We start from the raw sequence: 19,946 nt of genomic DNA, 5'->3' as shown, positions 1-19,946 counted from the left end.
TCAGAAACAAAAATTGAATAATGGGCATATAAACAATTAACATCTAGAATGTTTCATGTGGAAGATAAAGTGTTGATACTGTTGCTTTTGCAAGGTAGCCCTCTGAAAGAAAAATTGAATTGACCATACAAGTAGTTAAGAGAGTTAGTAAAATGACTTACCTGATACATTCTCCTGCTCGTAGGAAAAAGAATCAGTTATGTTTATATTGTTTTTAGAAAGACTCTCAGGAACATATAATGTGGTCACGTAACAATGTTGAAAAGGTATCATTGGGACGAGGATAAGAAGGAACAGGTGTGTCGGGTAAGAGTAGTGGAAGATGACTGGGAAAATAAGAATGAGGCAAAAGGAGTGGCAGACAGTTCTCAAATCAAACTTCCTTCAGTTCCACTAACTGACTCTGAAATATTGGGATAGTTAGGTACTAAGGTCTCATACTTAGAGAAATGACAATGGAAAAATGCTAAGGAAATTTGAGTTTATATAGAGATACACCTGGATGTACTACATTAGCTCGGCATGCTTGATCAGAGGAGAATCAGGGCTGATAAACAGCAACGTTGTTTGTTGATACCATAAAAACAAGCTCAGGTGGAAACAGAAATTGAGTACATGCCGGAAAAACCAACTGATTTAACTTAGTCGAACCAGCTGGAGTTCACCAGTAGTGTTTATTCCTAAACTGATGGATCAACTAGACTCTGTGTAGATTTTAAGAAGATAAATGTGGTCACAAAGACAGAACTTGTGTTCAATTCCACTGGATTGAAAAAATTTTAAAAGCATTTTGATTTTCCCTATTTTTCATCAATGATAATCAAGTCCTAATAAGCATAATCTATTAATATGTGTCCAAGTTCTACATGGATCAGAACTAGATTTACAATGGAAGAGCTCCTGTAGTTGTGTGAGGTAGATTTGAAGCTAAGAAGGGAAGTTTGGCTTCAGTTTACATCAAACAGTAACTGAGCTGTCTGAAGGAGAAATAGCCTGACAGCAGGCTTGATTCTTTGCCACAGACTCAAAGAAGCAATTATTACTAGATAAGTTTGCTATACTGCAACAACCGTGGGCGGCACGGTGGCACAGTGGTTAGCAGCGCCACACAGCGGCAGAGACCCGGGTTCAATTCCCGCCTCAGGCGACTGACTGTGTGGAGTTTGCACGTTCTCCCCCTGTCTGCGTGGGTTTCCTCCGGGTGCTCCGGTTTCCTCCCACAGTCCAAAGATGTGCAGGTCAGGTGAATTGGCCATGCTAAATTGCCCGTAGTGTTAGGTAAGAGGTAAATGTAGGGGTATGGGTGGGTTGCGCTTCGGCGGGGCGGTGTGGACTTGTTGGGCCGAAGGGCCTGTTTCCATGCTGTAAGTAATCTAATCAAACCTTGACTGGATAATAATATAAAATAACCCCTCCATGATTGGTTCCCATTTATATTGCATCAGAACATAGGGAAACACTTAAGATTCTTCGCAAAGTCATAATGAACCAGTATTAGAACTCATCTCACCCAGGAGTTTGCGTGTTTGCTGTGGAAAGCAACAAACATTTTAGTCCATCAGATTGCTACCTCTATTTATCTTGTTCCTAATCATTGTCCAGTGGCTCTGGCTGAAAAATGTACTTTCTGTATTGGGGATCAATAGATTTAGGCTTGCCATTAATTAAAATGCCAGTATGCTATTTGACTTGTTGATAAAGAATGCCCTTTTAGATCGATCTAGCAATAAATGCAGAGTTGTATTCCACTATGTGCTGGTGTCTCTGGCACAGATAATTTAAAAAATAAAGTTTTAAAATTTCAAAATTTAGAGTAAATTCAATTGACATATTTACAAACTGAATTTTGCAACATGGTTCTGAACAAGAGTAAAATATTAAATAGTCAGTTAAAAATATTTAAAGAGTAAAGGACAATCAAAACATTTGAGTATTTTTACATCTGGGTTAACTGTTGGTCCTTAGAATAGTACATCTGCAAACACAAAGAAATTGGACATGATGGGTTAAATATAATTTCTGGGAACACCAGGAAAAGCATACCAAATCAGTTGAATCTGTTTTCAACAGAAAATTCTGTCATGCCAGCTCTGTAGATGGACTTTGGAATTCAAAATAAAGAATCTTATAGTTACAAAATCCTATATACCCAAGATTTGAATTTGAAATGAGTTCAGTTATGTGGAAAGCAGTTATGTGTTGTGTTATTTCTCATGAAGAGAACATAAGAGTCACTTTATGCTTCAGTGAACTGTGACTAGCCTGGTATATTTGTTCTGGGAATTTCAGTTCCTCTAATAGAACTCTTATACTCGGACAATAATTTGAAAATACACATGTTGGTGATTTCTTTTTATGATATCCAGTATTATTTTGGTTGTTCAATTTCAAAGCCCACCACAGCAGTGATTGAAACTTAAATTCAATAAATAAAATCTGTAATTGAATGCTAGCCTCAGTAATGATGACCGTGAGCATATGACTATACAAATTAGAATTAGAATCGAATAGAAAATAGGGCTGTTTGAACCAGCTGTGCCATTCAATAAAATCTGATGATTTCACATTCCTGCCTGCACCTGATAACGTTTCATGTCCTTGCTTATCAAGAATTTATCTACGTTTTCCTTAAAAATATTCCAAGAACCTGATTCTGAATTTAAGGAAGCGAGTTCCAAAGACTCATGACCCTCTTTGAGAAAAGATGTCTCCTCAAATTTGTTTTAGATATCTCTTTGTTTTATTGTTCATAATAATTCCAAAAAATAAAAACCCAGAGTAGGGTGTGGAGCAAGAATGCTAATCTTTTCAGTTAAATGCTTGAAGAATTATCACTAGAAAATTATAATTTAATTTTCTCCAAGATTGATGGCTTTGCTTGAAATCTTGCCTGTAAAATAGTGCCCAAAAATTATTCTGCCAATATATGCATTATGGTTTTAAGTTATAAAGAGTCTTGTGGAGTTGCAACTGTTTCCATCATTGTGTTTATCATTGACCCTACTATTATCTGTGACATGAGGTAACAGTTGGAAACTGAAAGCAAATTTCAGCTGTCTCGTCATCCTTAAGCCATAATTTTAAATTCGCCTCATATCTACTATTGAAATAACTGTGAAGTCATGAAAATTAAACTTCATTTGATTTCGAGTGATGAAATCAAAACCTCTTTCTTAATCTGTCATAATTACAATCTTTGCATGAAGGTGCTTTCTGTAATGAGTTGTGAACTGTATCTAGTAATTTTGTTTTTTTCTTTAAAGTTTCAGTGTACTTTTTTTCTTTAAAGCTCCATGTTTCAGTTTATCAGAACCACCAAAAAGTCTTTACCAAATGCTTGTTCATGTTGGCAGCTGGACTCCTAGCTGTAAGAAATTTGTATTCTTAACATGGTGGTTGATGAGCTGTTCAAAGTTCCCTTCTCAAATCTGTAAAATGTACTTTTTCAGCCAACTTAGGGTGGTTTGAATTTTGAGAAACCACATATGTTCTCAGCAATTTTTCTTTCTGGATTTATTTTTGTTTCTTTTCTGGAGGCATGTTTTCACACTGCCAAGTGCATTGCCTGCCTGCTCCTTTCAGGACATTTGTCATCATGGTTATTGTTCCATTGGGGAAAAGTCTGGAAAATCAGCTTGATCTCTCAAACTTTGGAAAGCTTAATGGTTTCAGTTCATGCACAATAGTTTAGTATTTTATTCACTTTGCGATGCATCATGGATGTGAATTTAAACTGATTTTGTAAAAGATAAGTAGAAGATTAAACCAGACTGTAGGGCTATACCTTCTCAAAATGTACTTTTTTTTGTGAGTATGCTGAAATCTAGCTAGAAGGGGAAGAAGGCAGCTTATGTTAGGATGTGACATGAAAGCACCGTTAGGACAGTTGAGAGTTACAAGTTAGCCAGGAAAGACCTAAAGCGAGAGCTAAGAAGAGCCAGGAGCAGACATGAGAAGTCATTGGCAGAAAGGATCAAGGAAGACCCTAAAGCTTTCTAGAGGTATATTAGGAATAAAAGAATGACTAGAATAAGGTTCTGACCAATCAAGAGCAGTAGTGGAAAGTTGTGTATGGAGTCCAAGGAGGTAGGAGAAGTGCTAAATGAATTTTCTTTGTTGGTATTCACACTGGAAAAACACAACGTTGTCAAGGAGAATACTGAGATACAGGCTACTAGACTAGATGGCATTGAGGTTCACAAGGAGGAGATGGTAGCAATTCTGAAAAGTGCGAAAACAGATAAATCTCCTGAGCCGAATGGGATTTATCTTCGGATTCTGTGGGAAGCCAAGAAGAAGATTTTAGAGCCTTTGGCTTTGATCTTTATGTCATCATTGTCTACAAGAATAGTGCCAGAAAACTGGAGAAGGATAGGAAATGTTGTTCCCCGTTCAAGAACGGGAGTAGAGACAACCCTGGTAATTATAGACTTGTGAGCCTTACTTCGGTTGTGGGTGAAGTGTTGGAAAAGGTTATAAGTGTTTGGATTTATAATGATCTAAAGAGGAATAGGTTGATTAGGGATAATCAACACAGTTTTGTGAGGGGAACGTTGTGCCTCACAAACTGTATTGAGTTCTTTGAGAAGGTGACCAAACAGGTCGATGAGGGTAAAGCAGTTGATGTGGTGTATGTGGATTTCAGTATGGTTTTTGATGAGGTTCCACATGGTAGGCTACTGCACAAAATATCGAGGCATGGGATTATGAGTGATTTAGCAGTTTAGATCAGAAACTGGCTAGCTGAAAGAAGACATAGGGTGGTGGTTGATAGGAAATGTTCATCCTGGTGTTCAGTTACTAGTGGTGTACTGCAAGGATGTGCTTTGGGCCCACTGCTGTTCGTCATTTTTATAAATGACCTGAATGAGAGCGTAGAAGAATGGGTTAGTAAATTTGCAAATGACACTAAGATAAGTAGATTTGTAGATAATGCCGAAGGATGCTGCAAGTTACAGAGGGGCTTAGATAAGCTGCAAAGCTGGGCTGAGAGGTGGCAAATGGAGTTTAATGTAGAAAAATATGAGGTGATTCACATTGGCAGGAGCAATAGGAATACAGAGTACTGGGATAATGGTAGGATTCTTGGTAGTGTAGATGAGCAAAGAGATCTTGGTGTCCATATACATAGATCCCTGAAAGTTGCCACCCAGATTGATAGGGTTGTTAAGAAGGCATATGGTGTATTGGCTTTTATTGGTAGAGGGACTGAGTTTCGGATCCATGAGGTCACGTTGCAGCTGTTCAAAACTCTGGTGTGGCCACACTTGAAATATTTCGAACAGTTCTGGTCACCACACTATAGGAAGTATGTGGAAGCTTTGGAGAGGGTTCAGAGGAGATTTACTTGGATGTTGCCTGGTGTGAAGGGAAGGACTTATGAGAAACCTGAGACTGTTTTCATTAGAGAGAAGAAAGTTGAAAGATGACTTAATTGAAACATACAAGATTATCAGAGGGTTAGATAGGGTGGACAGTGAGAACTTTTTTTCCTTGGATGGTGATGGCTAGCACGAGGGGATATAGCTTTAAATTGAGGGGTGATAGGTATAGGACAGATATCAGGCGTAGTTTCCTTACTCAGAAAGTAGTAGGGAGGTGGAACGCCCTGGCTTCAACAGTAATAGACTTGCCAACTTTAACGGAATTTAAATGGTCATTGGATTAACATATATGTGAAAATGATATAGTATGGGATAGATGAGTTTCAGATTGGTTCCACGGTTCAGCACAACATCGAGGGCCGAAGGGCCTGTACTGCGCTGTTATGTTCTATGTACTCAGTGATAAATTATTGAAACAGTCTGCTGGGAAAGGTGGAACACACATGACTAAGATTAGTACACTTGGATATTGGAGAAGTGAGCTTTCATGCACCAAGTGGCTTTGTCTTGTTCTGAATGTAATGCTCGCAGCCAGATTCTTAATTAACTGTGAAAAGGGTCACAGAATCTGGATTTTCTCTGATGGTTACTGAGCAGCCGCTGAATGTGCACATTCGACAACTAAACCAACTGAAGTAAAGCCATATTATGTTTTGTTTTCAGTGCATGTAACATCATACCTTTCTATTTCAGGTATGCTATCCTATGTGGCAAACAGGCTGACGATGAGACCGTCCAGAATCGTATCAAAGCTGGATATTGTTTCAAGGTAGGCCAAGTTCAGAGAGCTGAATATGGACAAGTTAGACTTGCCAAGACATATTATGAAAAATTAATTTCTGCCTGCAACAAAATACTTCAGTTACATGCAGGCAGCAGACAAAACTCACATGTTGCTGCTGTGTTTGGTGCTATCCAAGACTATTCAAGCAACAAGCTAGGTAAGGATTCCTTCACTGTATGCCAGAAACCTGACTTTAAAACATTGCAGAGATGTGGTCAAGCAATAAAAGCCACATATTTCTATGCCAAGAAAAGTGCCTCAGAAATTTATAGGACCTATGCCAAACCATCCAATTTATGCCAGGAGCTATTGCAGCTGTACTTGAGCATTGTAACTTAGTCCAGAAAGATAGCATTGAATATCGGTAATGAATCCTAACATGCAATTTCTACCGTTGGACAGACTCATACTCTTGTGGTGCTGTCAGTTGCTTGCTGGACTCAATTGCAGAATTTACTATTATTTAATCAGCCAAGATTATGCATTTGGAAATCTCCATATCTGTGCTCTCAAAGGCTGTTGAAACCAGTTTCAAGGGGCACGTCACTTGCGAACAGCTACCCTACACAGTACTTTTGTTTTTTTATGGACATAAAGATGCAATCTGGTGATACCACCTATATTGTGCACCCAAAGATGTATTGTACAGCATCCATTGTTCAGTACTTTACAGTCATTGACCTTTTTAAGTCAAATGGTGTCACCAGTAACACTAGTACTTATTGCCTATCACTAATTGGCCTTGAGGTGACAGTGAGCCACCTTCTTGAACCACTGCAGTCAATGCAGTGAAGGTGCTCTAACAGTGTTTTTGGTAGAGAATTCCAGGATTTTGACTCAACCATGAAGAAGAACTTATGATATGTGTTCAAATCAGAATGGGGTGTGACTTCAAGGAAAATTTGGAATGAGGGCAGAGATATCTGGGGTGGACTGGGAAAGGAGTATAGCAGCATAGACTTAATGAGGAATGATGGGAGACATCTAAAAAAAATTCACAGCTCACAGCAAAGAAGTATCCGAGTGAAAAAGAAGGATTCTAGGAAGGAGATAAGGCAGCCATAGTTAACCAGGGATGTTGAGGCTAACACCCATTGGAAGAAAAATATACAATGTGGCAAAGATTATGGTTAGTTAGTGGATTGGGAAAGTTTCAAAAAACCAACAAAAGACACCCAAACAATAATAAAGAGGAACAAGATAAGCTTTCAAGGCAGACAAGAAATCTTCTTTAAATATACTGAAGAGAGAAGCTAAATTGAATATCGGACCCTTAGAGAATGACAATAGGAGTTGAATAAATACTTTGCATCAGTCTTCACAGTAGAAGACACTAATAACATTCCAAAATTACTAAATAAACAAGGGACAAAAAGGGAAGAATAAATAAATACAATAACTCGTAAGGCTAAAGATGGGTAAGTCCTTAGATACTGAAAACTCTGGAAATGTCTCAGAGGATTGGAAAACTGCCAATGTAAAACCTTTATTTAAAAATGGAAGAAGACAGTAAACCAGATAACTATGGGCCAGTTAGCTTAACATCTATTGTAGGGAAAATGGTGGAGTCTATTATGAAGGATGTAATAGTAGAGTTTTAGAAGTACCTGATATGATCAAGCAGATAATCATGGCTTCATGATGAGGAAATCATGCCTGCCAAATTTACTGCAAATCTTTGAATTTACTTGAAGAGATAACAAGTAGTATAGATAAAAGGGAAGCAATAGATGTAATACATTAGAATGTTCAAAAGGTATTTAATAAGGTACCAAACATTAGACTACTTCATAAGAGCCCATTGTGTTGGAGGTGGAATATTAATGTGTAGAGGAGATTGGATAAATAATAGAAGATAAAGTTGTGATAAGGGGGGCATTTTCAGGATGGCATTTCTTCTCTCAGTGGGTAGTGAATCTATGTAATTCTTTGCTGCAGAGGACTGTTGAGACTGGGTCATTAAGAATATTCAAAACTGAGATAGATTTTTAATCATTAAGGATATCAAGGGTTGTGGTGATAAGGTAGGAAAGTGGAGTTGACTGTGTTCTCTGCTAATTCAAACAGTGCTTTCTAGATGGGGGCCATTCACTACATACAAGAGGTTTTCCTCATTTTATCTTTGGCTGTTTTGCTAGTCATTTTAAGTGTTCCAGACAATTTCTCTCGGTAGACTCTTGTTCAAGATGCTAATTGCCTAGAAATTGTATTGTGATGTAAGATAAATCTTTTATATGTTTAAATGAAGTCCACAATATGAAGGTTTCACAGTTGCACGACTGAAGCAAATCAGAGATCCACTATGCTAGGTTTGTAAGCATTGTTGTGGCTGCTCAGTTATCTTCAAACTTTACCTAAGACCAAAATGATCTAAAATAATTACATTTAGTAAATCAAAAATGGCTGAACTTCTCAGGAAGCTCCGGATAAGTGGATGTTAGTGATGAGAGACCTGTGGATTTAACGGTATCGCACTATTTTCCTTTACCTAGCTCATACAGGACATCTAGTGGCACACACCTCAAATTACAATATTTGGCACTGACAAGACCCAAATCACTGAGTCTTGATCAGTGTGGCAGTCCCAGCAGCAGATCCAAATGTGTGTGCTGCTTCAACTCTCTTACTATTTCTCTTCAATCACAATTCAATTTGAAATGCCAGTGATGTGTGCAGGAGACATGTAATTCCATGTCAGAGGAAACTTTTGGACAATGAAATCCACAGTCAGCTGACAATACAGCAGTTCCAGGTGAGCTATAAAAGTCCTAGTCAAGCAAGGAAGCTGTATAACTTTTCAACTTCATTGGCATTAACATAACACTTATTAAGAGCACAAAGGTCGAATGGATTTTTTTTTCTCCAAATTTAAATTTCACTTGCAAATTTACACCTTATAGAGCATCCTAATCTACAGAGGTAAAACAAAATCGTCATTCAAATCACATTGGTTTCACCTTATTCATCTTTGTGACAAGCTTACTCAGAGAGCTAAATATGCTGGTAGTCCTCATGGCTGGCAAATATTGATTGTTACAAATAGTGATGGTTACAAGGGAGTTAGGAACATCTCCTGTACCATGGAAGAACTAATGCAGTGTTTCTTTTGTTCACTCTTGATTGAAGGTTCATGTGTTTCTCTTTTCATTATGTGTGACATGACTAAACTTGGAGGTTCAGCTAGCCCTCCCTCCCTTTGCATTTTAAGGCATATTCTCTGAGAGAAATCTCAGTGGGGATGATTGAAGTGTGATGGGTGAACTCAAAGCTCAGTAAAGACTCAGCCAGCCTAACATTGATACACATTTGGACAATATTATCCCCACCTTTTAGCCTTCTTATTTTCTTATTTTGCCTGGATGTTCCTCGGCACCCCACCATAGGAAGCCATGTCTTTCTTACCTTACTCTTCCATGTCCCTGCCACCACTTTTAACCTCTCTTGTATGCCCTTACAACCTTGTATTCAATTGAACCCTCAGATTTCAAACCCTATTCCTTCACCCCTAACCCACCCTTGCTTACACCAGGCTTCAATGTGACACTAGGAAAATGGATGACATCAGACACAACTGTGAAAAAGTTCTTGACACACCACCTTTAAATGAACTTGAAGATAGATTGTCTTTCTAAAAGGTTTATGCTAAAGAATATTCATGGCATGCAAATGTATTACAAACACAAAGCTGTCACTTAGTTAGAGATAAAACAACTGCAGATGCTGGAATCCAAAGTAGACAAACAGGAGGCTGGAAGAACACAGCAAGCCAGGCAGCATCAGGAGATAGAGAAGTCAATGTTTTGGTATAACCCTTCTTCAGGACTGGGGGTGGAAGTGAGGGGAGCAGGTGATTATACACCAGAAGCACACTGCTGATTTAATCTCTATACCTGAATGCACTGTCACTTTTCTTTTTGGCAATTACCATACTTCTGTGCTGTCTGGGTGCTACTTATGCCACTGGAAGCATTTTTCAAATTTTATTTGATCAATCCCCCTCACAGTTTTAACACTTCTATTGAATTACCCCTGAACCTTTTCTGATAGAGAATCTTCCTGCTAGGAAAAACAATTCCAGTTTCTCTAATCTGTCCACATATCTGTTGTTACAGGCTTATTAATTTGTCAAAAGTTGCACACTGGATGTGCACTGTTAACTTCACATTGGAATATGTAGTATTGCAATATCATAGCATTAACTGCGCAAACCCTATGTATCCATTTGGTGCATTGATAGGGGTTCAGTACAATTAAGTTAATCAAGCTTAGAGACTTTGGTACAGGATCAAAATGCTATAGATGATGGAAATCTGAAACAAAAACAGATAATGCTGAAAAATCTCTGCAGGTCTGCCAGCATCTGTGGAGAGAGAAACCAATTAACATTTCAGGTCAGTAACCTTTTGACAGGACTGGACAAAGTAAAAACATAATAGGGTTTAAGCAGCTGAAATAATCATGGAATCATAGAATAGAATTCTAGAATCCTTACAGTGTGGAAGCAGGCCATTCAGGCCATCAAATGCATACCGATCCTCCAAAAACCATCTCATCCAAACCCACACATCCTCCCTATCCCTGAAACCCTATATTTCCTGTGGCTAATCCACCTAGCCTCCACATCCCTGGACATTATGGGCAAGTTAGCATGGCCAATCCACCTAGCCTTGCACATCTCTGGATTGTGGGAGAAAATAGAGCACCCAGAGGAAACCCACACAGACAGTGGGCGGGGGGGGGAGGGGGATGTGCAATCTTCACACACACATTCATCCGAGAATGGAATTCAGTCTGGGTCCCTGTCTCGGTGGGACAGCATTGCTGACCACTGAACCACCGTGCCGCCCTATAGAGAGGGAGAAAAATCAACAAAAGAGAACATCTGAAATAGGATTCAAGACAAGAGATATTAGCTGACAAACAAATTGACAGTGCAAAACCAGGGAAAGTGGTGATGGAACAGGTAAAGAAAAAGATTATATGTCTCGAGAAAATTTGAATGGCAGATTGGTGAACAACTGCAAAATTGAGTTCAATTGTACTTAATTGAAAGATAGACTGCTGTTCCTTAAACTTGAATTGAGCTTCACTAGACCCTTACAGGAGTTTAAGGGTAGAGAGATTTGTATGAGAGAAAAAGAGAATTAAAACGACAGGTGGCCAGAAGACCGGCCATGCTTGTGATCTGAACAGAGGTATTCCACAAAACAACAATCAAATCTGTGTTTTGTCTTCCCACTGTGGAGCAGATTCCATTGGAAGAAGTAAATACAGTAAAACTCAAGACATGCATGTAAATGGCCAATTTGCTTGTTAGGTGCCTTGGACAGTGAAGAAAAGGAGATAAAATAACTTGAATAGAAATATGTTATTGAAATGGAATGGGAGTGTTGAGGTTATTGGGGAATGGACCAGAATCTTATGGAAGAAACAGACCTTTAAGAATGATGAAAGGGAATGGAAAGACGTGGGAAACCTTTATTGTGGCTTTGTGTGGGATGAAATTGTTTGGAATGTGCGACACTTTCAAGGACCTGGTCAGCTGCAGTGATTGGGAAGTGGTGAGGTTGTAGTCCTTAATTTCAGTAAAATGAAGACATTTGAAGACAAATGAAGACTCAAGAAAAGTTCTAAATGGTGATCCCAAGTATTGGTTTTTGGTCCCTTGCTTTCTCTGATTTATATAAATGATTTGAAGATGGGTGTTCAGGGCAAAATCTCAAAATTTGCAGATGATACAAAGTTGGGGAGAATAGTGAATTGTGAAGATGATGCTGAGTGACTTCAGAAAGATGTTGACAAGTTGGCTAAATGTGCAGACACCTGGCAGATGAATTTCAGTGCAGAGAAAAGTAAGGTAATGCATTTTGGTAGAAGAAACATGGAAAGACAATATAAGCTCAATGGTACAATTTTGAGGGAGGAGCAGAGGGACCTTGGGGTTCAAGTGCATAATTCTGTGATATGGGGAATGTATTGTTAAAAATAGATATTTATAGTTGAAAACTATGGGGAATTGGAATATAGAATTGAAGGACATTCTGGGTCAAAAAGGGTTAAGCAAAGTTCTGAAGGGACATGTAACATCTTGGAATTTCTCAATGATAATACGAGCTGTGACTTAATTACAGGAAGATCGTGTAACTTTGAAAAGTGAGAAATCAAAGCTTTGAAGAGAGATATAATAGTTGAAGTTTAGGGCTTTAACTTCTGGATAAACTTGGTTTTGAAGTGATGAGGTCTGTGTGCTGATGGTTGGCTAGCAGCGTCTTTCTGGAGCTAGTGTCTGTTTTTCAAAGTTGGCTGTGTAGTAGAGACAAATGTCTCCAATGTGTGCAGTAAATAAGACTTTTTCCTATCTCCTCAAAAAGTAACTTTACAGCAGGACAGTTGCACAGAACTCTCTCAGAGAAATAATTGTGGGAATCTAAGAAAGTTCTCAAATATTAAATTTCTCTGACTATCTCATAATCCCTGAAAGGTCATCAGTGGGGTGGTTTTCTTCTTTAGCCTGTCTTTATTTAAAAACCTATACCATCACCACAGAACTGTATTGTCACATTTGATTTATACATGTGTTTATTTGCAGTTAATATTAATCTTAACTTAATCTTAAATTTGTTAAAGGAACTTGGAGAGAGTTTCATTTTTTTTTCAACTTAGTCGTGGGATGTGGATATCACTGGCTGGACCAGCATTTACTGTCCATTCCGAATTGAACTGACTGGTTTGTTAGGCCACTATAGAGGATTATTAAAAGTCAGCAAAATTGCTGTGTCTGAAGTTGGACATAGGTCAGACCAGATGGCAGATTTCCTTCCCTGAAGTATATTAGTGAACCAGACAGGTTTTTATAACAATCCACAGTGGTCACATGGTCACCATGGCTTTTAATTCCAGGTTGTTATTGAATTCAAATTTCACCATTTGCCATGGTGAGATTTGAGCCTATGTCCCCAGAACAAACATGGAATTTTGGAATATTAGTCCAGTTATATTACCAGTCACACCACTGCTTTCCTAATGCTGGAGAGTAGTAATAAAAGTAACAATTTGGCCAATTTTGGTAGTTGATTTGAAAAGAATGATTTCACAAGAATGGTATGGTTTGTGGAGTAGTGGGGCTTGATTACCAACATGTTGCTCCCATCAGTGTTGTAAAAATGAATGCTCATCTAGGATCTTGGACAAGGGCAGTGTGAAATTGGACATAGAGTAATAGTAATTGTTAAAGGGTAGAAGGACCTATTCCAAATTTTTCATCTTATAAAACCAAAATGGCATTGCAAGTTTCCAAAACATTCTTAAAGGTGAAAGAGGTATTCCTGAATGGTTCACACGATTCGACTAAGGTAATAAAATTGGCAAAGGAGTTAAAAGTGGAGTTGCATTTAAACCTAAGAAGGCAGAGAAACTTTTTGAATTAAAGAAATTACGAGAGGAACTAGGTACAACAAGTGATGAATCAGTTAAGTTAGCAAGAATACAGTGTAGTTAAGGCATCTTGAGCCTGAAAAAGTAAGAAAGTAGCTTGAGAATAAAAAATAAATGAAGTGGTTTGAAATTGAAAGGACAATGGACATTTAAAAGCTTGAATTTAAGGAAAAGAAAAGTCAGTGCTTTAAAATGAGATCTAAAATGTGGAGTACTTTGGAGAGATTAAATGAGCACTTCAGAAAGATGAAAAAGAGTATCAGAGAGAAGAAAGAAAAAAGGAAGAGTACTTAAACAGCCAGAATTAGAATTGCAAAGGGGGAAAAAAGGCAATAAAGGAAAAAGGGAAGAGAGAGAGAGAGAGAGAGAGATAGGTACTGCCAGCTTAGAAATCTGAAGACCAAAAAAGGCCTCAGGCGCAAAGGAAATTTCTAATGAGCAACAACCTACCCCATACCTTGAAGTCCAGTCTTGAAGTGTTTAAGCTTGTGTAAGCCCTTCCAAGATTTGAGGAAAAGAATGTGAAGGCATTCTTTATGTCATCCAAGAAAGTAGGAAAATAAAAAAGTAGCCAAAGAAAATCTTGACACTGCCTATGCAGAGCAGGTTGGCAGGAAGAGCTCATAAGATTTATGCATCGCTTTCGGAAGAGGTTTCTATGGATTATGGCACAGTTTTAAAGCGAAACAAGACTATTCTTGATAAGTACGAGTTAGCTCCTGAGGCATTAAGGTAAAAAGTTTAAAAATTTAAGGCAACAGCCTGCACCGACCTACATTGAATTTGAAAGAGTATAGCATTGGATTTGGGTTCAAAGCAAGGTATCAATCTCTAAGGAAACTTATTCTCTTGGAAGAATTTAAAAATTCAGTCTCTCTATCAATTAGAATCTGTGTTGAAAGCCAGAGGATTGCAACAGCTAGAACAGTGGAGATGGCTGATGTGGGCTGATCTATAAAAATGTTTACTGTCACCTTCGCTAACGTAAGAAGGATAGAAAATGGAAGAGTGAAGGGAAAGCAAGTAGCCAGGGTAAAGAAAGGACAGCTGGGAAATCCCAGGATCCTCTTCAGAGCAGAAAGAAAGTTGTTGACAGTGGAAGTAAAAACTGCAGGTCTAAATATTTCCTTTGTAATAGAGTGGGACACCTTTGAGCATGCTGGAAGTAACATGGATAATGCATGGGATTTATTGATGCTCATAAGAGCAAGTCTGAAAGGAGCTCAGAAGAAAAATGCAATGGATCAAATTGTAGCTTTAACTACCACAGTGAGACTGAATATAAACACTGCTGCGAGTGCAGAAGAGTTGAAAAAGATAGATATGAGTTGTACATAATTTTTGTCAAAAAGAAAAGTAACCCCTTATTCCATAAATTGTACTGTTAAATCCATAACTATGTTAAGAATGCAGGGCTATTCAAACTCTTTTGTTGCATGAGACCAGAAGCACCTTCCACCTTTGAAGGTCTTGTTTGATTTTGTCGAATAATTAAACAAAATTAGCTTTAAACAACCAATCAAGAATTAGAGTGATGAATATGCCCAAATATATAACACCCCCTCCCCCCACCGTGACCACTTAAATGGAAATCGAGATTTGCCCTCCAGACCTAGCACCTTCATAAGACCACCCATAGGCATAGCTTGTGATTTTGCAAAATTAATCTTGTACTCCGAAAAGGTGCCAAACGAGCTGATGCATTGTATCAGGTGGGGCATCGAAACTGCTAGATTTGACAAAAAAAAAGAGGACATCATCTGTGTACCAAGAAAATCTTATGTAATTTTTACCCCACTTCTGGAGCCGATATATGAGGATCCCTATGAATGGCGTTCGTCAAAGGTTCAATCACCAATGTAAAAAGCAATGGCAAAAGGGGACAGCCCTGCCGGTTGCTCCTAAAAATACTAAAGTTGCTTGATCGCACCCCATTGGTGATGACCACAGCGGGAGAGTCACCGTAGAGAACCTTTACCCATCTTATAAAGGCTTTGCCCAAGTCAAACCGCTCTAGAGTATGAAAAAGGGTACAGTCACTCAACTCGGTCAAATGGCTTCTCTGCATCTAGGAAAATCACCAATCCCTGTATTGACTATTGTTGACACACTTGAATTACATTAAGCAGCCTCCTAACATTGTTGGAAGATCTGCGGTCCTTTATGAAGCCTTTCTGGTCCTCTTTAACAATAGAAGGTAGCACAGTCTCCAGTCTTAATGCAAGACTTTTAGAGAGAATTTTAAAGTCCACATTTAAGAGTGAAATGGGCCTGTAAGAAGCACAATCCTCTGAGACCTTCCCTTTTTTAAGAATAAGCAAAATATTGGCCTTAGTGATAGCAGGAGACAATCATGACTGTACAAGTCATTGAACATGTTGAGCACCGGGCCTGACAATATATTTATAAATTCCTTATAGAATTCACTGGGAAGTCCGTCAGGACTGGGTGCCTTTCCACTCTAAAGCTGCTTCACAGCCTCGTGCACCTCTTGCTCTGATAACAGGGCATTGATCCGAGGTCACACCTGGGAGCTCCAGATCCATGAAAAAGAACTCCATCTTGGCCCGCCCTTCCTCATAACCTTCAGATTGGTATAATTCAGTGTAACATCTCAAGAATGCCACATTCATGTTTTCAGAATCACATGTTAGGTTTCCAGATCCTTCCTTAATCGACGTAATGGCTTGAGGGACACACCTTTCCCGACGAGATATGCTATGTACTTGCCTGGCTTGTCACCATGCTCATATAACCTTTGTTTTGCGAAAGTAAGCTCCTTCTTTGCTGTCAGCATGAACAAGGAATTCAATGCAGACTGCAGCACCATAATCCTCTAGCTTGGCCAATGAGGGTCTGTCAAAGTAAGCCTTCTCGGCTGCCTTAAACCGTGCTTTAGGCCACGTTGCTGCTTGCTCTTCTGCCGCTTCCTACTGGCAGAGTAGGAAATAACTAACTCCTTGGCATAGGCTCTGGCAGTTTGCCGAAGGACGGACGGGCGACAAACTGAGCCTGAATTAATGTGTAAGAACGCCCTAAATTCCTTAGAGAAGTACTCCACAAATTTATTATCAAGTTTTGTGAAGGCTTGTAGCTCAGGTTGAGGTTTAGAGTGTAGGTTTGCTCGCTGAGCTGTAGGTTTAATATCCAGACATTTCATTACCTGGGTAGGTAACATCATCAGTGGCGACTTCCAAGTGAAGCAAATCTGTTGTCTCCTGCTTTCTATTTATACCCCAGGAACCCCATCCAGGAGAAAGATATAAACAGCTTCGCTTCACTTGGAGGTTGCCACTGATGATGTTACCTAGCCAGGTAATAAAACGTTTGGATATCAAACCTACAGCTCAGCGAGCAAACCTACATCCTAAATTTATTATCCTTAAGGATAAAGGGATCCATTCGCCAGTGCCTCAGGCCCACTATAGCGTCCTTAATCTTAACCAACAGGTGTACTGGAGCATGATTGGAGATGGTAATATGACCAATCGTACAAGGTGCCACCAAGCCCAGGGTTGCCACGGGGGTCAGAAAAAAAATCAATCCTGGTGTGACATCTGTGTAGACTGGAAAAAAAATGTAAAATCTCTGCTCGTAGGGTGGCGACACCTCCAGACGTCAACCAACCCTAACTCCACATGCAGACCCACTAATTGTTTAGTTTATACAGAGGGTATCAGGGGGGCCTTTGGGCAATCTGTCTACCATGGGATCCATAAGACAATTAAAATCTCCCCCTATAATGATATGCCAGGACTCGAGACTGACCAATTTAGAGAATCCATCTACCAGAAATTTGAGGGGATGGGCAGTAAACATTTAAAACACCATATTCTTCCCCATTTAACAGGCTTTGAAGATTACAAACCTCCCATGTGTGTCATTAACACACTGTAGTAACTTAAATGGGAGATTCCGCCTAACCAATATAGCCACTCCCCTACTTCTGGTATTAAAAGATGAAAAGTAAACCCGGTCAAAGCCATTCTGCTGTAGTTTCAAATGCTCCCTATCATCCAAGTGTGTCTCCTGTAATAAAGAAATATCCACCTTTTCCTTTCTAAGACTCGAGAATACCGTCTTCATCTTAATTGGTGAGTGACTCCCCTTGATGTTCCAGGTACACCATTTACTCAAGTCATTAGCCATAACCTTCTGCAGTAACATTTAGATTCCAGAGAGGAGGAACTCAAATTACAAATTGCCGAGCCTTAGTGTCACATGATCCATTGAACATAAAAACTGCATAAACTAAAACCACTACAGTCAACAAACCTCCAAAGCTATCAAAAATTATAATCAACAAAAAACAAAAAAAAAATACATAAAATGTTAATGGCACTGAATAGGGGAACGCAACCCCTGCCCAAAGGGGGTATCTAACATTCCAGGACCCAACTTCCCATCCCACTTAATACTGCAGCCAGAGCATTGAAATACTTGAACCAGGCATAAACTGTCCATAAGCTTTCGCCATCCCAACCATTTTCCCTCCTCCTAGCTAGAGCTGCACCGCAAGCACAAGCAGAAAAGAAAGAAAATATACCATGGGATAACAATGTGAACAAAGAAATTTTGGAAAAAAAAGTGTAAGTACCCCACCTATTCTTTGGTATAACTTAACTTGGAAATTGAAAGTACAGCTTCCAAACGCGCCTGAGCATACTTTAGACCAGATTATTATCAATAATAAAAAATAGGAAAGAAAGCCCCAGCCAACTTCCTCTTTTTTAAAAGAAAAACAGAGACATACCCAAACAACATTACTATTTGTACACACTAAATTGTTCAAATTAAGTTAATATGTCCACAAAGTCTCTTGCATTCTCCGGCATATCAAAGAGATGTACAGATCCATCTGATGTGATTTGAGGCACCGCCAGATACCTCAGAGAGAACTGGATCCCGAGCTCTCTGTCTTCTCTTGACACCATCAGAGGATTTTTTTTTTCTAGATTAGTACCTCTGAAGAGTCCAAGAAGAATGTGATCTTCGAGCCCTTGTAAACTGGAGCCTTCGGATTCTTCCCCTGGATTCTGGAAGCTTCCATGATTCTCTCCAAATCCTCTGTAGTGATGAAATTGCACCAAGATAGGAGAAGGATGTTGGTCCAGATCTGACCTCTGCGCCGTGACCCAGTGAGCCTCTCACTCCAGTCTCCAAGTTAAAGCATTTCAGCAACCAGTCCTCAGTAAATTCCACTGGCCACTCACCTTGCTTAACCTCCAGCAGACCAACAATCCGAATATTTTTTCTCCTGCCCCTGTTCTTGAGGTCATCAACCTGGTTAAGCAAATTATGGACCTGCATCTCCAGGGCCTGGATCCTATTCTTGGAGGAGCCAGTATCAGCTTCCACCACTGCGACTCTATGTTCTACCTCATCCATCCTTTTCTCCACGTCTCCCAACTGCTGTTCATGCTTCTGCAGCATGATAGAGATTGAGGCCAGCTTCTCCTCTATCTACTTGCCCAACATCTCTCAAGATTTCGTGAGCTTCTTCACCAGGACCTGGTAAGAAATAGAGTCTGAGGATCCTGTAGACTGGGCTACAGGCCCAGCATTGAATGTACCTCCTCCATTCTTTGGCATCCCTGGACAGCGAAAACGAAGGTAAATTGCACTCTGACAGTTTCCTGGGATTCCATTATCTTTCCAGAGTCCCAGGATATCACCGTGGTCCAGGTAGGGCGGGCTAGAACTTTGTCCCACTTGCAGTGCGGTGCAGAGCTCTGTAACGCGATCTTCCTAGATCGCCGTCATCTTGGATCCCTCCAAGTTGCTTTTTAGTGGTGGAGACAGGTCACTTGAAATGTTAACTCTGTTTTCTCTCCACATTTACTGCCAAGCCCGCCGAGTTTCTCTAGCAATTTGTATTTTTTGTTTCATATTGCCAGCATCAACAGTTCTTTGTTTTATATAGTTAAAAAATCACACAACACCAGGTTATAGTCCATCAGATTTATTTGGAAGCACTAGCTTTCCGATCGCTGCTCCTTCATCAGGTGATCATCAGCTAATGCTTCCAAATAAACCTGTTGGACTTATAATCTGGTGTTGTGTGATTTTTAACTTTGTACACCCCAGTCCAACACCGGCACCTCCGAATCATGACTTGTTTTATATCAGTGCTTAACAATGTTCATAATATTATTAATCTGCAACTTGCAAACTCTGAACCACATTTGTTTATGATCAGTGAAATTGTATGGAATTCTTGTGCTAGAATCTCTCCTCTGTCAACTTATACAGTTTTTAATCAAGACTAAGTGATTGCAACAGAACTGTATCTAAACATAGAATGTAATTTTGTTTGAATGATGTACTTAAGTGGACCTCTTCTA

General features: G+C 39.3%; 1 protein-coding gene across 3 annotated transcripts in view; it reads left to right on the top strand.

Moving 5' to 3' along the window:
• The window catches only part of LOC122553844 (regulator of microtubule dynamics protein 3-like), a 266,228-nt gene that overhangs the window by 182,996 nt on the left and 63,286 nt on the right, over positions 1 to 19,946 (top strand). For all 3 annotated transcript variants that reach the window (XM_043698253.1, XM_043698251.1, XM_043698252.1), the window contains exon 7: positions 6,078 to 6,153. In XM_043698253.1, coding sequence (XP_043554188.1) covers positions 6,078 to 6,153 — 76 coding nt within the window. The remainder of the gene's footprint in view (positions 1 to 6,077; positions 6,154 to 19,946) is intronic.

Source organism: Chiloscyllium plagiosum, chromosome 10 (assembly GCF_004010195.1).
Source record: "Chiloscyllium plagiosum isolate BGI_BamShark_2017 chromosome 10, ASM401019v2, whole genome shotgun sequence".
NCBI classification, from domain to species: Eukaryota; Metazoa; Chordata; class Chondrichthyes; order Orectolobiformes; family Hemiscylliidae; genus Chiloscyllium; species Chiloscyllium plagiosum.
This window is presented reverse-complemented; position numbering and strand designations above follow the sequence as displayed.